General features: G+C 38.2%; 1 protein-coding gene across 1 annotated transcript in view; it reads right to left on the bottom strand.

Annotated features, from left to right (window-relative positions):
* Window positions 1–12,642, bottom strand: part of SLC2A2 (solute carrier family 2 member 2) — a 30,229-nt gene extending 17,587 nt beyond the window's left edge. Inside the window, exons 1-3 of the mRNA XM_043594919.1 lie at window positions 12,526–12,642; window positions 4,790–4,882; window positions 1,317–1,579 (exon numbers count right to left, since the gene is read on the bottom strand). Of these exons, the coding sequence (XP_043450854.1) occupies window positions 1,317–1,579; window positions 4,790–4,882; window positions 12,526–12,540 (371 nt within the window). The 5' untranslated portion in view covers window positions 12,541–12,642. The remainder of the gene's footprint in view (window positions 1–1,316; window positions 1,580–4,789; window positions 4,883–12,525) is intronic.
* Window positions 12,643–13,094: the final 452 nt, after the last annotated feature.

Raw genomic sequence — 13,094 nt, 5'->3', positions numbered from 1 at the left:
TTATAAAATTTAACTTCGGTTAATTTTATTTATTTTAGAAATAATCTAGAAAATTTTCCAATTACTGCTTAAACCAATTTGGTTCAAATTAAAATGATTTAATTTTTTTAAACAATTTAAGTCAGTTTATGAACCCTGTAACTTATAGATTCTAAGTTAAGCTAAACACGTGTAAATTGAGAAAAATGTGAGAAACAGACTCTTTTATGGTAGAGGAATGTCCCTTTCAAATAAGAACAAGAATAAAACTTAGGTTATTAGGCTATTCAGTATTTAAGAAAACCTCTTACAGTCTTGTTATATAAAATCTCCAGTGCAAGAGGAAGAAATTTTCAGTACTTTAATAACCAGAGAGATAAAATTATAATTTAAAGTAGGAATTTAAAAAACTAAATTAATTTTAATCCAGAATTACTAAAATAGATGCCTATATCATTTACATCTTTAAAGATTTTTGCATTTTCTAAATTGTCCATATTTGCATATTTATTTCTATCATCAGAAAAAAATATAATTAATAAACAAAAGGTGGCCTCAAAAAGTAGAAAATAAATCTAAAAAAACCCAGCCATTTGATTTTTCTGATTTTTCTGATTTTATTTCCTCTCTCTGGGGGTGGGGGCAGAATCCCAACTTAGTATGTCACATGACTAAATGAAAGAAATTTGAGTCTGAAGGAGTTCCTGTGATGTTTTAAATCCAAAACACCTGGTAAAAACTAGAGTAAAGAAATGGAGACACTATTTGTTTCATCTCTGGTTCGGGCTTTGACATAGCAGTAGCAGCAGCTAGAAACCCAGGCCAACTGTATTGGGCAACTGAGAGTTAGGGATATTGGTTTGACCTTAGGACTTGACTGATCCAAATGCCAAATTCTAATTTGAAAATGAAAAACTGGGGGTCTGAGAAATGGAGTGATTTGGTGAAGCAAACAATGGATTCCCTGGTTAAAAATTTCACTCTTGGCTTTTCCATAGTTCTTGAGTTAACCATTTGTGTAGTGGTTTCTTAACATATTTTTAAAACTAATGAATTTAGAGAATCAAAGCATTTCTGTGGAAATACACACCAAATTCAGTTTTGCTATGAATGCCTCCACAATTAAGCAGACTAGGGCAAGAGCTTTCTCCATTATTCAGTCTAAAACCAACCTAACTGATAGGGTCATGAATTGAAAAACAAACAAACAAACAAACAAACAAAAAACGACTTCAAAACTATTCCACAAAAGGAAAGATGATTTCTTCCTAAACAAAGTCTTAACAAACCCCAAATACTAGTTTCCATGTTTATGCTTATTTATGAAACTTGCCTACCTTCCAAGCTGGTCTCCAAGCCACCCACCAAAGAAGGATGCAATCATTCCACCAACTGCAAAGCTAGACACAGACAAGGACCAGAGCATGGTGATGAGGCTAGTAGATGTTGTAGTCTCTTCCTCCGCCAAAGAGGTTGGTGTTGAATCCTTTAGGTATGGGATTGTGGGCAGGTCATTTGTACTGTTGATAGTATAGTTGTTGATAGCTTTTCGGTCTTCCAGTGGAATACCCAAAACATATTCATAATGGGATATTATTACCTGGGGAAATAAAATAAAGAAAAATAGCTCCAACATCTCAAATACTCTATACATTTTTTGTTTGTTTTTCATTTAAAATGTTGGTTAGGTGTTTAAAAGTGTCATCCCAGTTATGTGTGTTATATACATGCAGTCATAGATAGATTTATTTACAGTTGACCATATCCTGTAAAACAGAGGTCGCAAATTCCAGTCCCTACAGGAACTAGGCAGCAACAAATAAGTGAAGGAGAACCTTGATAGCTAGGAGAACTGAAATACAGTCTCTACTATTGAGACTATAATAGTAAGTGGGCAAGGTTATAGCACTGGAGAGCATTTGCCTCACCTAAAGGAGGAAGCTGCAAATGTGAGACTAGTGTTTCATGACCTTTAATTCTTAAAAAGAAGCCAGAAATCTTGGGGTGCCTGAGTGGCTCAGTCAATCATCCAATTCGTGGTTTCGGCTCAGGTCATGAACTCTTGGTTCGTGAGTTCAAGCTCTGAATCGGGCTCTGCACTGGCAGTGTGGGATTCTCTCTGCTTGGGATTCTCTCTCTCTGCCCCTCCCCTGCTTTCTCTCTTTCTTTCTCTCTCAAAATAAATAAATAAATAAATAAATAAATAAAATCCAGAAATTTGTATTTTTATATAAAATTCTTTAAGTTTTAAATGCAAGCAGCTATTCAAATGGAAAATATTCTGCAGGCTAAAAAGACTAGGTACTGTATCCTTGCTAGAAGTATGCTATAAACTTAGCAATAAACTTCCTGGCAGCCAGCTCAAAGAAAAGAAAACAATCCTGTATCCTGATGAATTTCAAAGATAAAAACAACTCAGTGGCCCCTCAGAAGGTGTTGGGACCTGAAGGAATTTTTTTCCTCTGGGTCCCCACAGAGTTTGGTGTGTAATACAATGACCAATTCTCAGAACTAAATTTCACAGCACCATTATTTTATCATGTGTTTCTGAAGAGGCAAAGATCCTACCAAAATATAATTTAGTAAAGGCACAGCCTTCAGGCTTCCTTCTTTGTCCTTCCTCTCAGTGATGATTTGGTCACTATTGAGTGGACTGGGAGGACCTCTGACAAGGACCGGGAATACAACTGACTAGGTTGCCAGTCATAGGGTAAAGCCCTATGTGGTAAAGTCAACTGAGTGAGGGAGGGATGTGACGTCCTCTTATGATAAAAGAAGTCTGACCATGACATTACCTCATTAGCAGACCACTCTATAGGGATAATATACATAGAAAAAAGGCTAGAAGGAAACATCCAAAATGTTCTCAGCTGTTTGCTCTATGTGGTAGAATAATTATAGATGATTGTTTCTAACACTTTCTGTAACAGGTATGTGTAGCTTTTTGTTTTTCTTTTTTAATTTCTTTTGAGAGAGAGAAAAGGAGAGTGTGTGCATGTGCACGTGTGGGCAAGTGGGAGGAGAGGCAGAGAGAGAGGAGAGAGAATCCCAAGCAGGCTCTGTGATGTCAGTGCAGAGCCCTACTCAGGTATCGATCTCGTGAACCATGAGATCATGACCTGGGTTGAAATCAAGTCAGACGCTTAACCAACTGAGCTACCCAGTCACCCCTGTATAATTTTTTATAATCATAAAAAAGTGTGACTTTAAAATACCCTAAAATAATGCCACATGTCATCCCACTAACAAAAACAAATGAAGCTGAATGATTATTATTCTATAATGGTGTTTAAGCGGCTTGTTAAACACAGAAAAGGGGCTCTAGATAAGGCACTAGGCCGGATGCCAGTCGGGGATCCTGTTTTCAAGTCTGGCTCTAGGACTTGGATTGAAGGAGGGGAAACCTTAGACTAATTTCCCCTCTCCTTCCCTGGAGAGGATGGTTTAAATAGAATGTGAAAAGATCTTCCACAAAAAAGAGGCTTGCTGATTCTGAATTATGGTGATGTTGAACCAAATTTCAAGAAGCGTGGTAAATTGGCATGAGTTGTCATCACTCAGAAAAAAAGCCATGACCCCCGGCATTATCATCTAAATCTCTCACCCTCGTCAAGACCGTCACACCCATGAGAATATTATGTGGCACCTGACCAAAGCACATCTTCTGGTCCAAGGAGCAGCCCTTCCAGGGTTGTATATTCTATACATACAATCACAGGTAGATTTATTTATTGTTGACCATATCTGTGGCCAGCACACATTTTCCATGGAGCCCAACATTGTAAGAGAAGCAGATGAAATATGATTTATTCATAGAAGGCACCCAACAAATGCCTGCACTTTCACCTTCTGCCACTCCTTCCCCCCACCTTCTCTCCTCTCTCTCTTTACTCATGGAACACTTTATTGAACCCCGTTATGCCAATGACAGGAAGAGGAATGAGACATCAATCCTGACCTAAATGACCCGACAGCCTTCATTAGAGCAAGGGGGGGTGAATTCCTGGTTTCCCCGCTTACAAGCCGTGGGAGCTGAGAAAAAAGACAACCCTCTCCTATTTATTCATTGGATACCAGAGTAGGGATGCACAAAATAAATGAGAAAAGTTATAGAAATTATTCAATATTAAAAAAATACCCATCCAAATAGTTATTATGGAGGAAATCCAAATTTTTATTGGACTTCTTGACTATTATTAAATAGTTTCATATTATTTTTCTTTGAATTAGCTATGGGAGACAGAAGTAGGAGGAAGGACTAGGATGTTTTTAGTGTTAAGGTTCCTAAAGGTTTTCAACTGACCTAGAATTGGGTATAATAAGGTTTTTAGAGGTCAAACTAGGGAGAACATATGTTAAAGTGCCCGATGCACAGTGAGTTGGTGCTCAGTAAAAGTTAGTGCACTAAAATCCTTCTATTGATTCCTCTTATTCCCTGGGATTTTTCATTCATTTTTCCACTCACATATGGCGGGGGGCTCTGAATCAAGGCTGCAATAAGCTCTTCAGTTTTTAAAAACAACATCAATAGGCATGTGGTATTCTGGCTAGAGTTTTCTGTGAGCTCAGCAAACAGCAGAGTCAGAGATCAGGAGTTGTTTATTGCCCTTTCTTTCTTTGTGAGGGTGATAGAGGAGTCAAGGCCAAGTTATCAGCTCTGAAACCACGCACATGGTGCCTGACAGAATGCTGGGATTACCCTGTGTTCTCCACGTGGGCACACTTTATCTCTGTGTATGAGGAACACAGATCTTTCAGTCACTGACAGAAATTGCCAAGAAGAGAATTGAATTGTACATGTTTCACTTGCCTCTTGAGGTGCGTTGATCACGCCAATATCATATCCAAACTGGAAGGAACCTAGTGCAGCTGTGACGACAGCGAAAACCAAAGTCCCGGTGACCTGTGGGGAATGAAACACAGGGCTGGGAAACACTAGGCAATTTCAGTTACCTGCCATCCTGTCAGTCTGCAGCTTGGACTTCTGACAGGCTCCACAGGCTGGTTCTTGATCCTTGATACTCATTCACAGTATGCCTTATGTTCCCAGCAGGCGTCATTCATACAGGAATGTAAAAGCCATTCATCATGTCCTCTACACTGCTAAAGCTGAGAGAAGTTTGGGACAATTTCTTCCAAGAGAGGAACGAAACGTCCTTTTACATATATATATATGTAATATATATATATATGTAATATATATATATGTAATATATATATATGTAATACATATATATACATGTATATATATACATGTATATATACACATGTGTATATATACATGTGTATATATACATGTATATATACATATATATACATGTATATATATAATACAATATATATGTATATGTTTATATATATATATACACACACACACAAATATGTATATATGTGTGTGTGTGTATATATATATATATATATATATATATATATATTTAAGATTCAAAATCAGGACTGAGGACTAGAATTGCTACTGACTGAAGGCAACTGCCATGACAAAAACAGTCAGTTTATATCATTGGGAGAAGTCAAATAAGACACCAGTAACAAAGAGATAGGGGGGCGCTCCTGGGCATTGCTGTTGTACAAAACCACCTCAAAACTCATATAAGAGGCATAGGCCAGGCTTTATCACAACCACATCACCTTCCATGTAAGGATAATTTTCAAGATTTGCAACTAGTTGAACCTAGAGCTATGGATTAAAGCATGTTCTTTTCTTCCCAACTCCATGTAGCTACAAAAAACAGTGTAGAAAGGAACATTTATTCCCTTCAACTCATAATTACACATCTGACCATCTTAGAGAAATCATGTCATACATATGGAATCACGTTTCAGGATATTTGATGAAGCAGTGTGTGTGTGTGTGTGTGTGTGTGTGTGTGTGTGTGTGTGATAGAAAAAATTGTAGAAAGAACCTAAATGTCATTCAGTGGAAAATAGCCAGATAGACTCAAATACATCATAAGACCTATAACTTGCTATGCTGCAGTTAAAAAGAATAATGTGACTGTTACGTACTGACTTATTGTTAAGTGACAAGTGAAGCTGTGTAATCTCATTAATATTTTTTAAAAAAGGCTTAAACCCGAGTGTTCTTTGATTTGTGCATGTTGTATGTAAGTCATAGAATATTTTCTTGAAGAAAAAATAACAAAAGGATGATCGTTGAGGAGGAATATGAGACTAGAGAAGAGGGTATTTTTTCTTTTATTTATACTATGAGTCATTTTATGAGGAAATAATTTCATATATAATTACACAATTTAAATGTTTAAATAAATAACATGGACTATTACAAAAATTCCATTGAACAAATGAATGAGTCATATCAACATGGATTCCAGTTCCCACTCTGATATTTAGGGAGTATGTGACCCAAGCCACTTCTCCTATAGGATCCTCAGTTTTTCTCTAAATTGGGGGGATGATTGTAAACCCCTACTCCAGCATGAAAAATAGCTTATTAGTCAGGTCCCCTCATTCCCTAATAAAGCTAGAGATCAGAAATTTCAGTGTCCTCATCCACAAAGTATAATCACAGAACCAGCCCGAGAGCCCTTGAGGTTAGAGTCTAGTGGTCTTATAACCAGACCCTAGTTAGAGAGCTTGTTACAGGTATAGCTTTCTGGAGTTCACCCCAGACCTATTACTGGGTTGGACTCTCTGGGGAGAGAATTGGGAATCTGTAGGTTTGTCCTCTTTCCACTAATTCAGAATCAAGTTCAGGTGGCACCTCTGTAGACTTTTCTTCCCAGCAACCTCCTTCCCTGAAAGGACTTAAAAACTTTCCCCAAAGATATGATAATATTATATATGTATATCTTAAAAGAAGCATATATATCTCATATAATATACACTATATACTGAGATATAAACCATATGTATATTTATACATATACATGATAAAATAATTGTAAATAAATTCAAAGTAAAATATACATGTGTGTATACATACACACAATATGCTACATGGTGTATGGGATTACCAGAGATTTTGAATTATCCTTTAGCATGTAACTAGATCTCTAATACCTGGTGCCTCAGGCAGCCAAAGCTAAAATGGGTTCCATTTACTTGGTTGGTGGTGTTTCCTCAAATCCTTTTTCCCCTTCAGCTGTTTCCAAGGACAGGGAATTTCATCCTTTCATTTTATGTATAGGGAGTAACCAGCAGCAGCAGTGAGGGGCCCAGTGGGCACCTTGAGAAGGCTTCAACCCACTTCCCTGATAGTGTCTATCACTACAATCTAGACAATCTGATATTGGGTGCAATGCAAACACAGCTTCAAGGCCTGATACTGAATATTTATGCCTAGTGCATGCCTATTCATTGCTCTATGTGTATCATCTCTGTTAACTGCTCTCAGTTTTCTCTTATTTGTCTAATAAACGAAACTAGTTTATTATCTTATAGTTCTTGTAGGTCAAGAGTCTGGTATGAGTCTCACCAGGCTAAAATTAAGATGTTGGCAGGTTGTGTTCCTCTCTGGAGGCTGTGGAGGAAAATTCGGGTTGATGGTAGAATTCTGTTCCCCATGGTTGTAAAATCTGTGTTTTTGTGCTGGCTGCAAAGTGAGGGCCATTCCGAGCTCTAGAGGTCACCACATTCCTCGGCTAGTGGTGCCCTTCCCCTGTCTTTGTGGCCAGAAATGGGTCAGTCAGGTCCTCACGCTAATCCTGACCACTGCCGGAAAAGTTCTTCCCTTTGAAGAATTTGTGGGGTTAGATTTGGCCTAGCTGGATAATCCAGGGAAATCTCCCTATCTTAATGACATTTGTAAAGTCCTTTTTGCCATTTAAGGTAACATATTTACATATTCTGGAGATAAGGTAATGGCCATCTTTGGAGAGCCATTTTTCTACCAACCACACTTTTCATGACAGCACCATCAGCATCCCTATTTTATAGGTAACTAGACTAGATTAAGGTCTCAGAGGCAGTAACTTGTATAATAATGACATGGATCCAGACCTTATGCTTTTAACTAATGGGTTATTTTGCATTTTTCATTGGTCAGAAATAGACATTCAAAATTTCATCTAGTTGGTCAGATAAGGAGCAAACATCTAAAAATCTAGGATCATTATCTTTCTCAATAAAAAAATATATATCTGGGGTGCCTGGGTGGCTCAGTCAGTTAATCGTCCGACTTCAGTTCAGGTCATGATCTCACAGTTTGTGGGTTCAAGCCCTACATCAAGCTCTGTGCTGAAAGCTCAGAGCCTGGATCCTGCTTTGGATTCTGTGTCTCCCTCTCGCTTGGTCCCTCCCCCACTCACACTCTGTCTCTCTCAAAAATAAATAAACATTTAAAAAATATATTAAGAGTGCACATATTTATAGAATTTGCAAGTGTGACGCTGAAACCAAATCACCAATACTCCCCAATTTCAAGTTCACTTTCCCACTACCCACCACACAAATCCCCTCCTTCCTCACCTACCCACAGAAAACTTGTGAAGTTTCTGTACAAAAATACAAAAGGGCCAGAGTTACTCAACTGCTCATCTACAACTCAGTTGAAGAACCTCATGGCCTTCCCACCACCAAATCCAGGGCCATGATATACTCACCCAATTTCTTCCCTTCATCTCCTTTTCTTCCTGTGGCAGAATGTCCAAGTACTTGGTGTCTTAGTGACTGCCCTTCCCACTCCATCCCTGGGCTTCTGCTCTCTGCTGGCTCTCTCCTCCTGCCCCCACCAGACAATCATATAGTTCCTCTCTTCTTATTTTAACAATCCAACTAGTCACCATGCCAATGGTGAGCAGGGGTGCTATGGAAATGGAAGTTGGTGGTGAAGGTGGTGGCAGTAGCAGATTTGGTCCCCCATAATCTCCATTGGCCCGCCCCTGCCACTCCAAACAGCGTTAGCTGCTCCTACATTACTTTGATAAAAACGAAATTTAATTTTCAGAGATCGAAGTTCTCTGGAGCTCCGGTCCCATTACTTTCTAATCACATTGTTCTAAGTCATTACTGTAGCAATTCTGGGGCTGCCCCTAAAACCAATTTCTCATTTTATAGGAATAACAACAGCAAAAACAACCAAAAGGAACTGTGAAGGAAATAGTTTTTAAACATTTAGAAATCTTAGCGTGTTCTTAAAGTCCTTGTCCTCTGGTCTTCCTGGCTTCTTTTTTAGAGTTGGCTCTGGTCTTGTCATGCCAAGGGAAGCTGCAGTCTCCCCACTTTAGCTTCCTAAGATGGAAATTTCATCTAGTTGGTCAGATAAGGAATAATGTTATCAATTTGAAGCAGGTCACTTGAATTCCCAACTGAAGCGATAGTTCTAAATATAGAAGTCTCTGGAGCTGTTTGATTTCCTTCCTTCCTTCCTTCCTTCCTTCCTTCCTTCCTTCCTTCCTCTTTTTTTCTCTCTTCCTCCCTTTCTCCCTTCCTTCCTTACATTCTTTCCTTCTCTTTCTTTGTTTTTCTCTTATTTCAGGTTTAATTACCCTCTCTAAACTTCACTTTAAACTGGTTCTTTGCTTCCCATCTTTTCTTTTTCAGTTGTGAAATGAAAACAGATAACATTTATAGTCAATCTTCTGTGTGGTTTGGCACTAAGCTTGGTCAGAGATAGTTTCGTTTATGAGAGGGACTACATCTGAAGACTGCTACCTTTGAATTAGCTTGTTAACCCCATCCATTAAATCTGATGCCCAAGAAACTGACTCAAGGTTAGGTACATAGGAGCTAATGAAAACAGTGAGAACTTAGGATCTTACTCTGTACAGGTTCTAAATGGTTGCCTGTTCTTTCAACAGCCTTGTAAGTAGTAATTATTATTATCCTGTCACATATGGAAAAACCAATACACAAAGGGTAAAGAATTTGTCTGAAGGCTAAATACCTACAAAATGGCTGAAGATCTTCAAGCCTTTTCTCTTAGCTTCTTAGATATCTTAGATATGGGCTACAAGATATCTTAGAATGACTACCTTCACTTAGAGCTTAACACTTTTAAGTTAGAGAAACTAGATTCCACATCCAATTAAAAATCTGCTGCTGGATAAATGTGGAAGTATGTAGACTACGCAAGTGGCTGAATTCTAACATAAAACAAAATGTAATGTTTAATTTGTGGCTTAGAAATCAAAAGGGTTTGTTAAAAAACAAATAGACTTAGAATTCAGGAAACCTCAAAGAGTCCCAGCTAGGCCTTTAATAACCCTGAGCCTGTTTCTTTGCCAAAAAAGTGGGTATAATAATAGTTAATGCATAAGATTATCATAAAGATTAAACAAGATGCATAATATGGTCTTTCTATAAACAATAAAAGGGCTATAAAACAACTGCATCTTTAATCACATTAGGATCTCATTTATCTCTCTTGTCAACCAATCACCTTTCAACTTTTCATACATCGCCAATAATCTTCACAGCAATACTGCAAAGTGCAGAAAGTTATCTTCATTTTGCAGGTGAGGAAATCAGAGCTCACAGAAGATTAAGCAATATTCCAACTACAATACAGCTAGTAACAGATATTCTAGTGTTGGAACCCAGAGCTGGTGTTTGTAAGCTCTCACTGATAAACACAAAAGCAGATTTTCAGCAGCTACTGATTGACTAGGTCAGGAGGAAAAGCTGATGTCTTCCCTCTAAACTGCATGACTCCAAATGCGAACCTAAAGGTGATCTTGCATCCAACTTGAGAAAACCCCACGGGCCTCTCAAGCCATAGGATTTTCAAGCTGAAAGGGACCTTAGAGAACAGAGGATTCTAGTCTAATTTCTTCATTTTTTACTTGAAGAAAATGAGTTCAAGTCTCTTGTCTGAGTTATATAGTGCATTATTGGGCATATCCAATGTGGGAACTCAGGTCTCCTGACCCTCAGTTCCATGTTTATCCCACTTCTTTCAAAGTCTGGGCAGATTTACAGAGCTGCAACATTGTGCTTTCCATCAGTTCGCATTATTTCTGGGTTCCATTATTAGGCAATTCCTTAGTTCTCAAGAAAAGCCCTATGACAGTTTCTCAAGCTCCCAAAGGAAATTTAATCATAGTTCAAAATGAAGCTTGAGCACTTACTACGTTCCAGACACTGTGGTAAGCACATTATCTTCCCTTTTGCAGTATCTTCCAAACTCTAGTTATTTGAACACTACCTTTATTATTTTGCCAAATCTACATACCATCTGTATAGTTATTAACGTAATATTTGTCTTCATATCATCTTGAAAGTGTTAACTGCTTTAGCTTTATCCTGGGCTGTGATAGGAAATCAGGGTGTCCTAGTTATTTTTAAAATATGCATCACATAAATACATAACTGTTAGCATTAACAGTCATCTGAACTCTGTAATATTATCTCACTTAAATACCCCCAGACCATAAAAAACTATTGTTATCCTTGCATATCCTATATCATATCCTTCTATTGTATCCCAATATGTTTGCATTTTGTCACAATATAGAAAACCCAAGCTTGCTTAAATAACTCTGGTCTCACGGCAAGTAAGTAGCATCACCATACTCTAAATCCAAGCCTGGCTAACTGCAAAGTCTTTGATCCCCACCTCGTCACTTACTGACATGAAGAAGTGCTTACAGAAAGTTACATCAGGTCAGAACTTTAGGGGTCCTACTCTTCCAGGACCACAGATTTACCCACATGTTTGATTATGTGCAGGGGTGGGTGAGTTTGGTTGGGGAAAACTTATAAGGGAACAATAGTACTATGACCTTTTTCTCTTTAAGTTTTTATTTTGGAAAATATCATATCTACAGAGAAGCTGAAAAAGTAGTGCAATGACCACTCCATAACCTGTGTTCAAGGATGGTTCACATTTACACTTGTTAAACTTGCACTGTGTGTGTGCTCACGCGTGCATGCACACGTACGTATGTATATCTGTTGTTTTGTTAGAATCATTTGAAAAGAATTTGCACATACTAGTGCCATTTCATTCCTAAATACTTTAGCATGTACTCGTTTAGAACAAAGACATTCTCCTACATAATTATAATACCATATCACACCCAAGAATGTAATAGATATACTAATATTATCTAATAAGCAGCCCATTTTCAAAATTTCCCAACTGTCCCCATATTGTCCCTCACAGCTCTTTTCTTCTTTCCAGGATCTAAGATCACCTGTCCCATTTGGTTGTCAGTTCTTAGTCTCCTTTTATCTAGAACAGTCCTTCTACCTCTTGTATTTCATTCATTGTCATTTATTAAAATTTCAGACCAATTTTCACGATTAGTTAGATTCAGGTTAACCTGCCCCCTTTTTTGCACATTCCTTCGGTAATATGGTTATGCAAAATCACTTGAGAAAAAGTTACACAGATTGGTCAGAAAACAATAAATATCCTTAAAATCCTGAATAGATACATGATGTAAAATCCTGAATAAAATATATATTTTAGCAGCCAGATGAACTATCAGTTGGCCAAGAGAAGTAGCTTTGATCTGTGGTAGCAACACCCAACATTCCCCAAATCCTCCATATGGTCACCAACTTGAACGAATCCCCCTATTCATTTCCTCTAGCCCATTTAAAATAAACATAATGCTGTTTTACCTTATCTTTTGTCATTTTACCAGTTGGAGTCCTCCTCTGAATTGCAAGTCCTGTAGTGAGTGTGGCACACGCAGCTGGCCAGCCTCTGCCTTTCTCCAGCTTTCTACTAGTTATACATTAGAGGAGGAGGAGCAAGGCAAGGAAGCCGTGTGGCCATGTAAAAGTCCAAATCTAATCTTGGCAGAGGCTGATATTGATGAGAATGTAATCAATAAATGCTTTGTCTTAGTGACTTGTGGCTTCAATGCCTGTGCACCAGCAAAAGAAAATTGGAGTAGGTCCCTTAGGCATGAGTTACAAAGCAGAGATGGTCACACTTTAAGACACGTTAAGTATGCCAGTAATCAGAGATAGGTGAAAAAAGAAATCGTTGGGGTCCTTTGTAGAAGGTAAGATGTGCTGGGCCAACATACCATGCTGTGGGGATGACAAAGACAGGGAGAAGGGAGGACACTCCACTCTGCCCCGTAGAGAACCAGTACAGTGATGTTTTTGCTTTCCAGCTGGGTTTGTGTAGCCAGAGGCCATTGCAGTCTTGAATGGTTCACCTGAATGAGCTTTGGAGAGCT

Source organism: Prionailurus bengalensis, chromosome C2 (assembly GCF_016509475.1).
Source record: "Prionailurus bengalensis isolate Pbe53 chromosome C2, Fcat_Pben_1.1_paternal_pri, whole genome shotgun sequence".
In the NCBI taxonomy this organism is placed as follows: Eukaryota; Metazoa; Chordata; class Mammalia; order Carnivora; family Felidae; genus Prionailurus; species Prionailurus bengalensis.
Note: the sequence above shows the minus strand (reverse complement) of the source record. Positions and strands in the feature narration are given on the sequence as shown.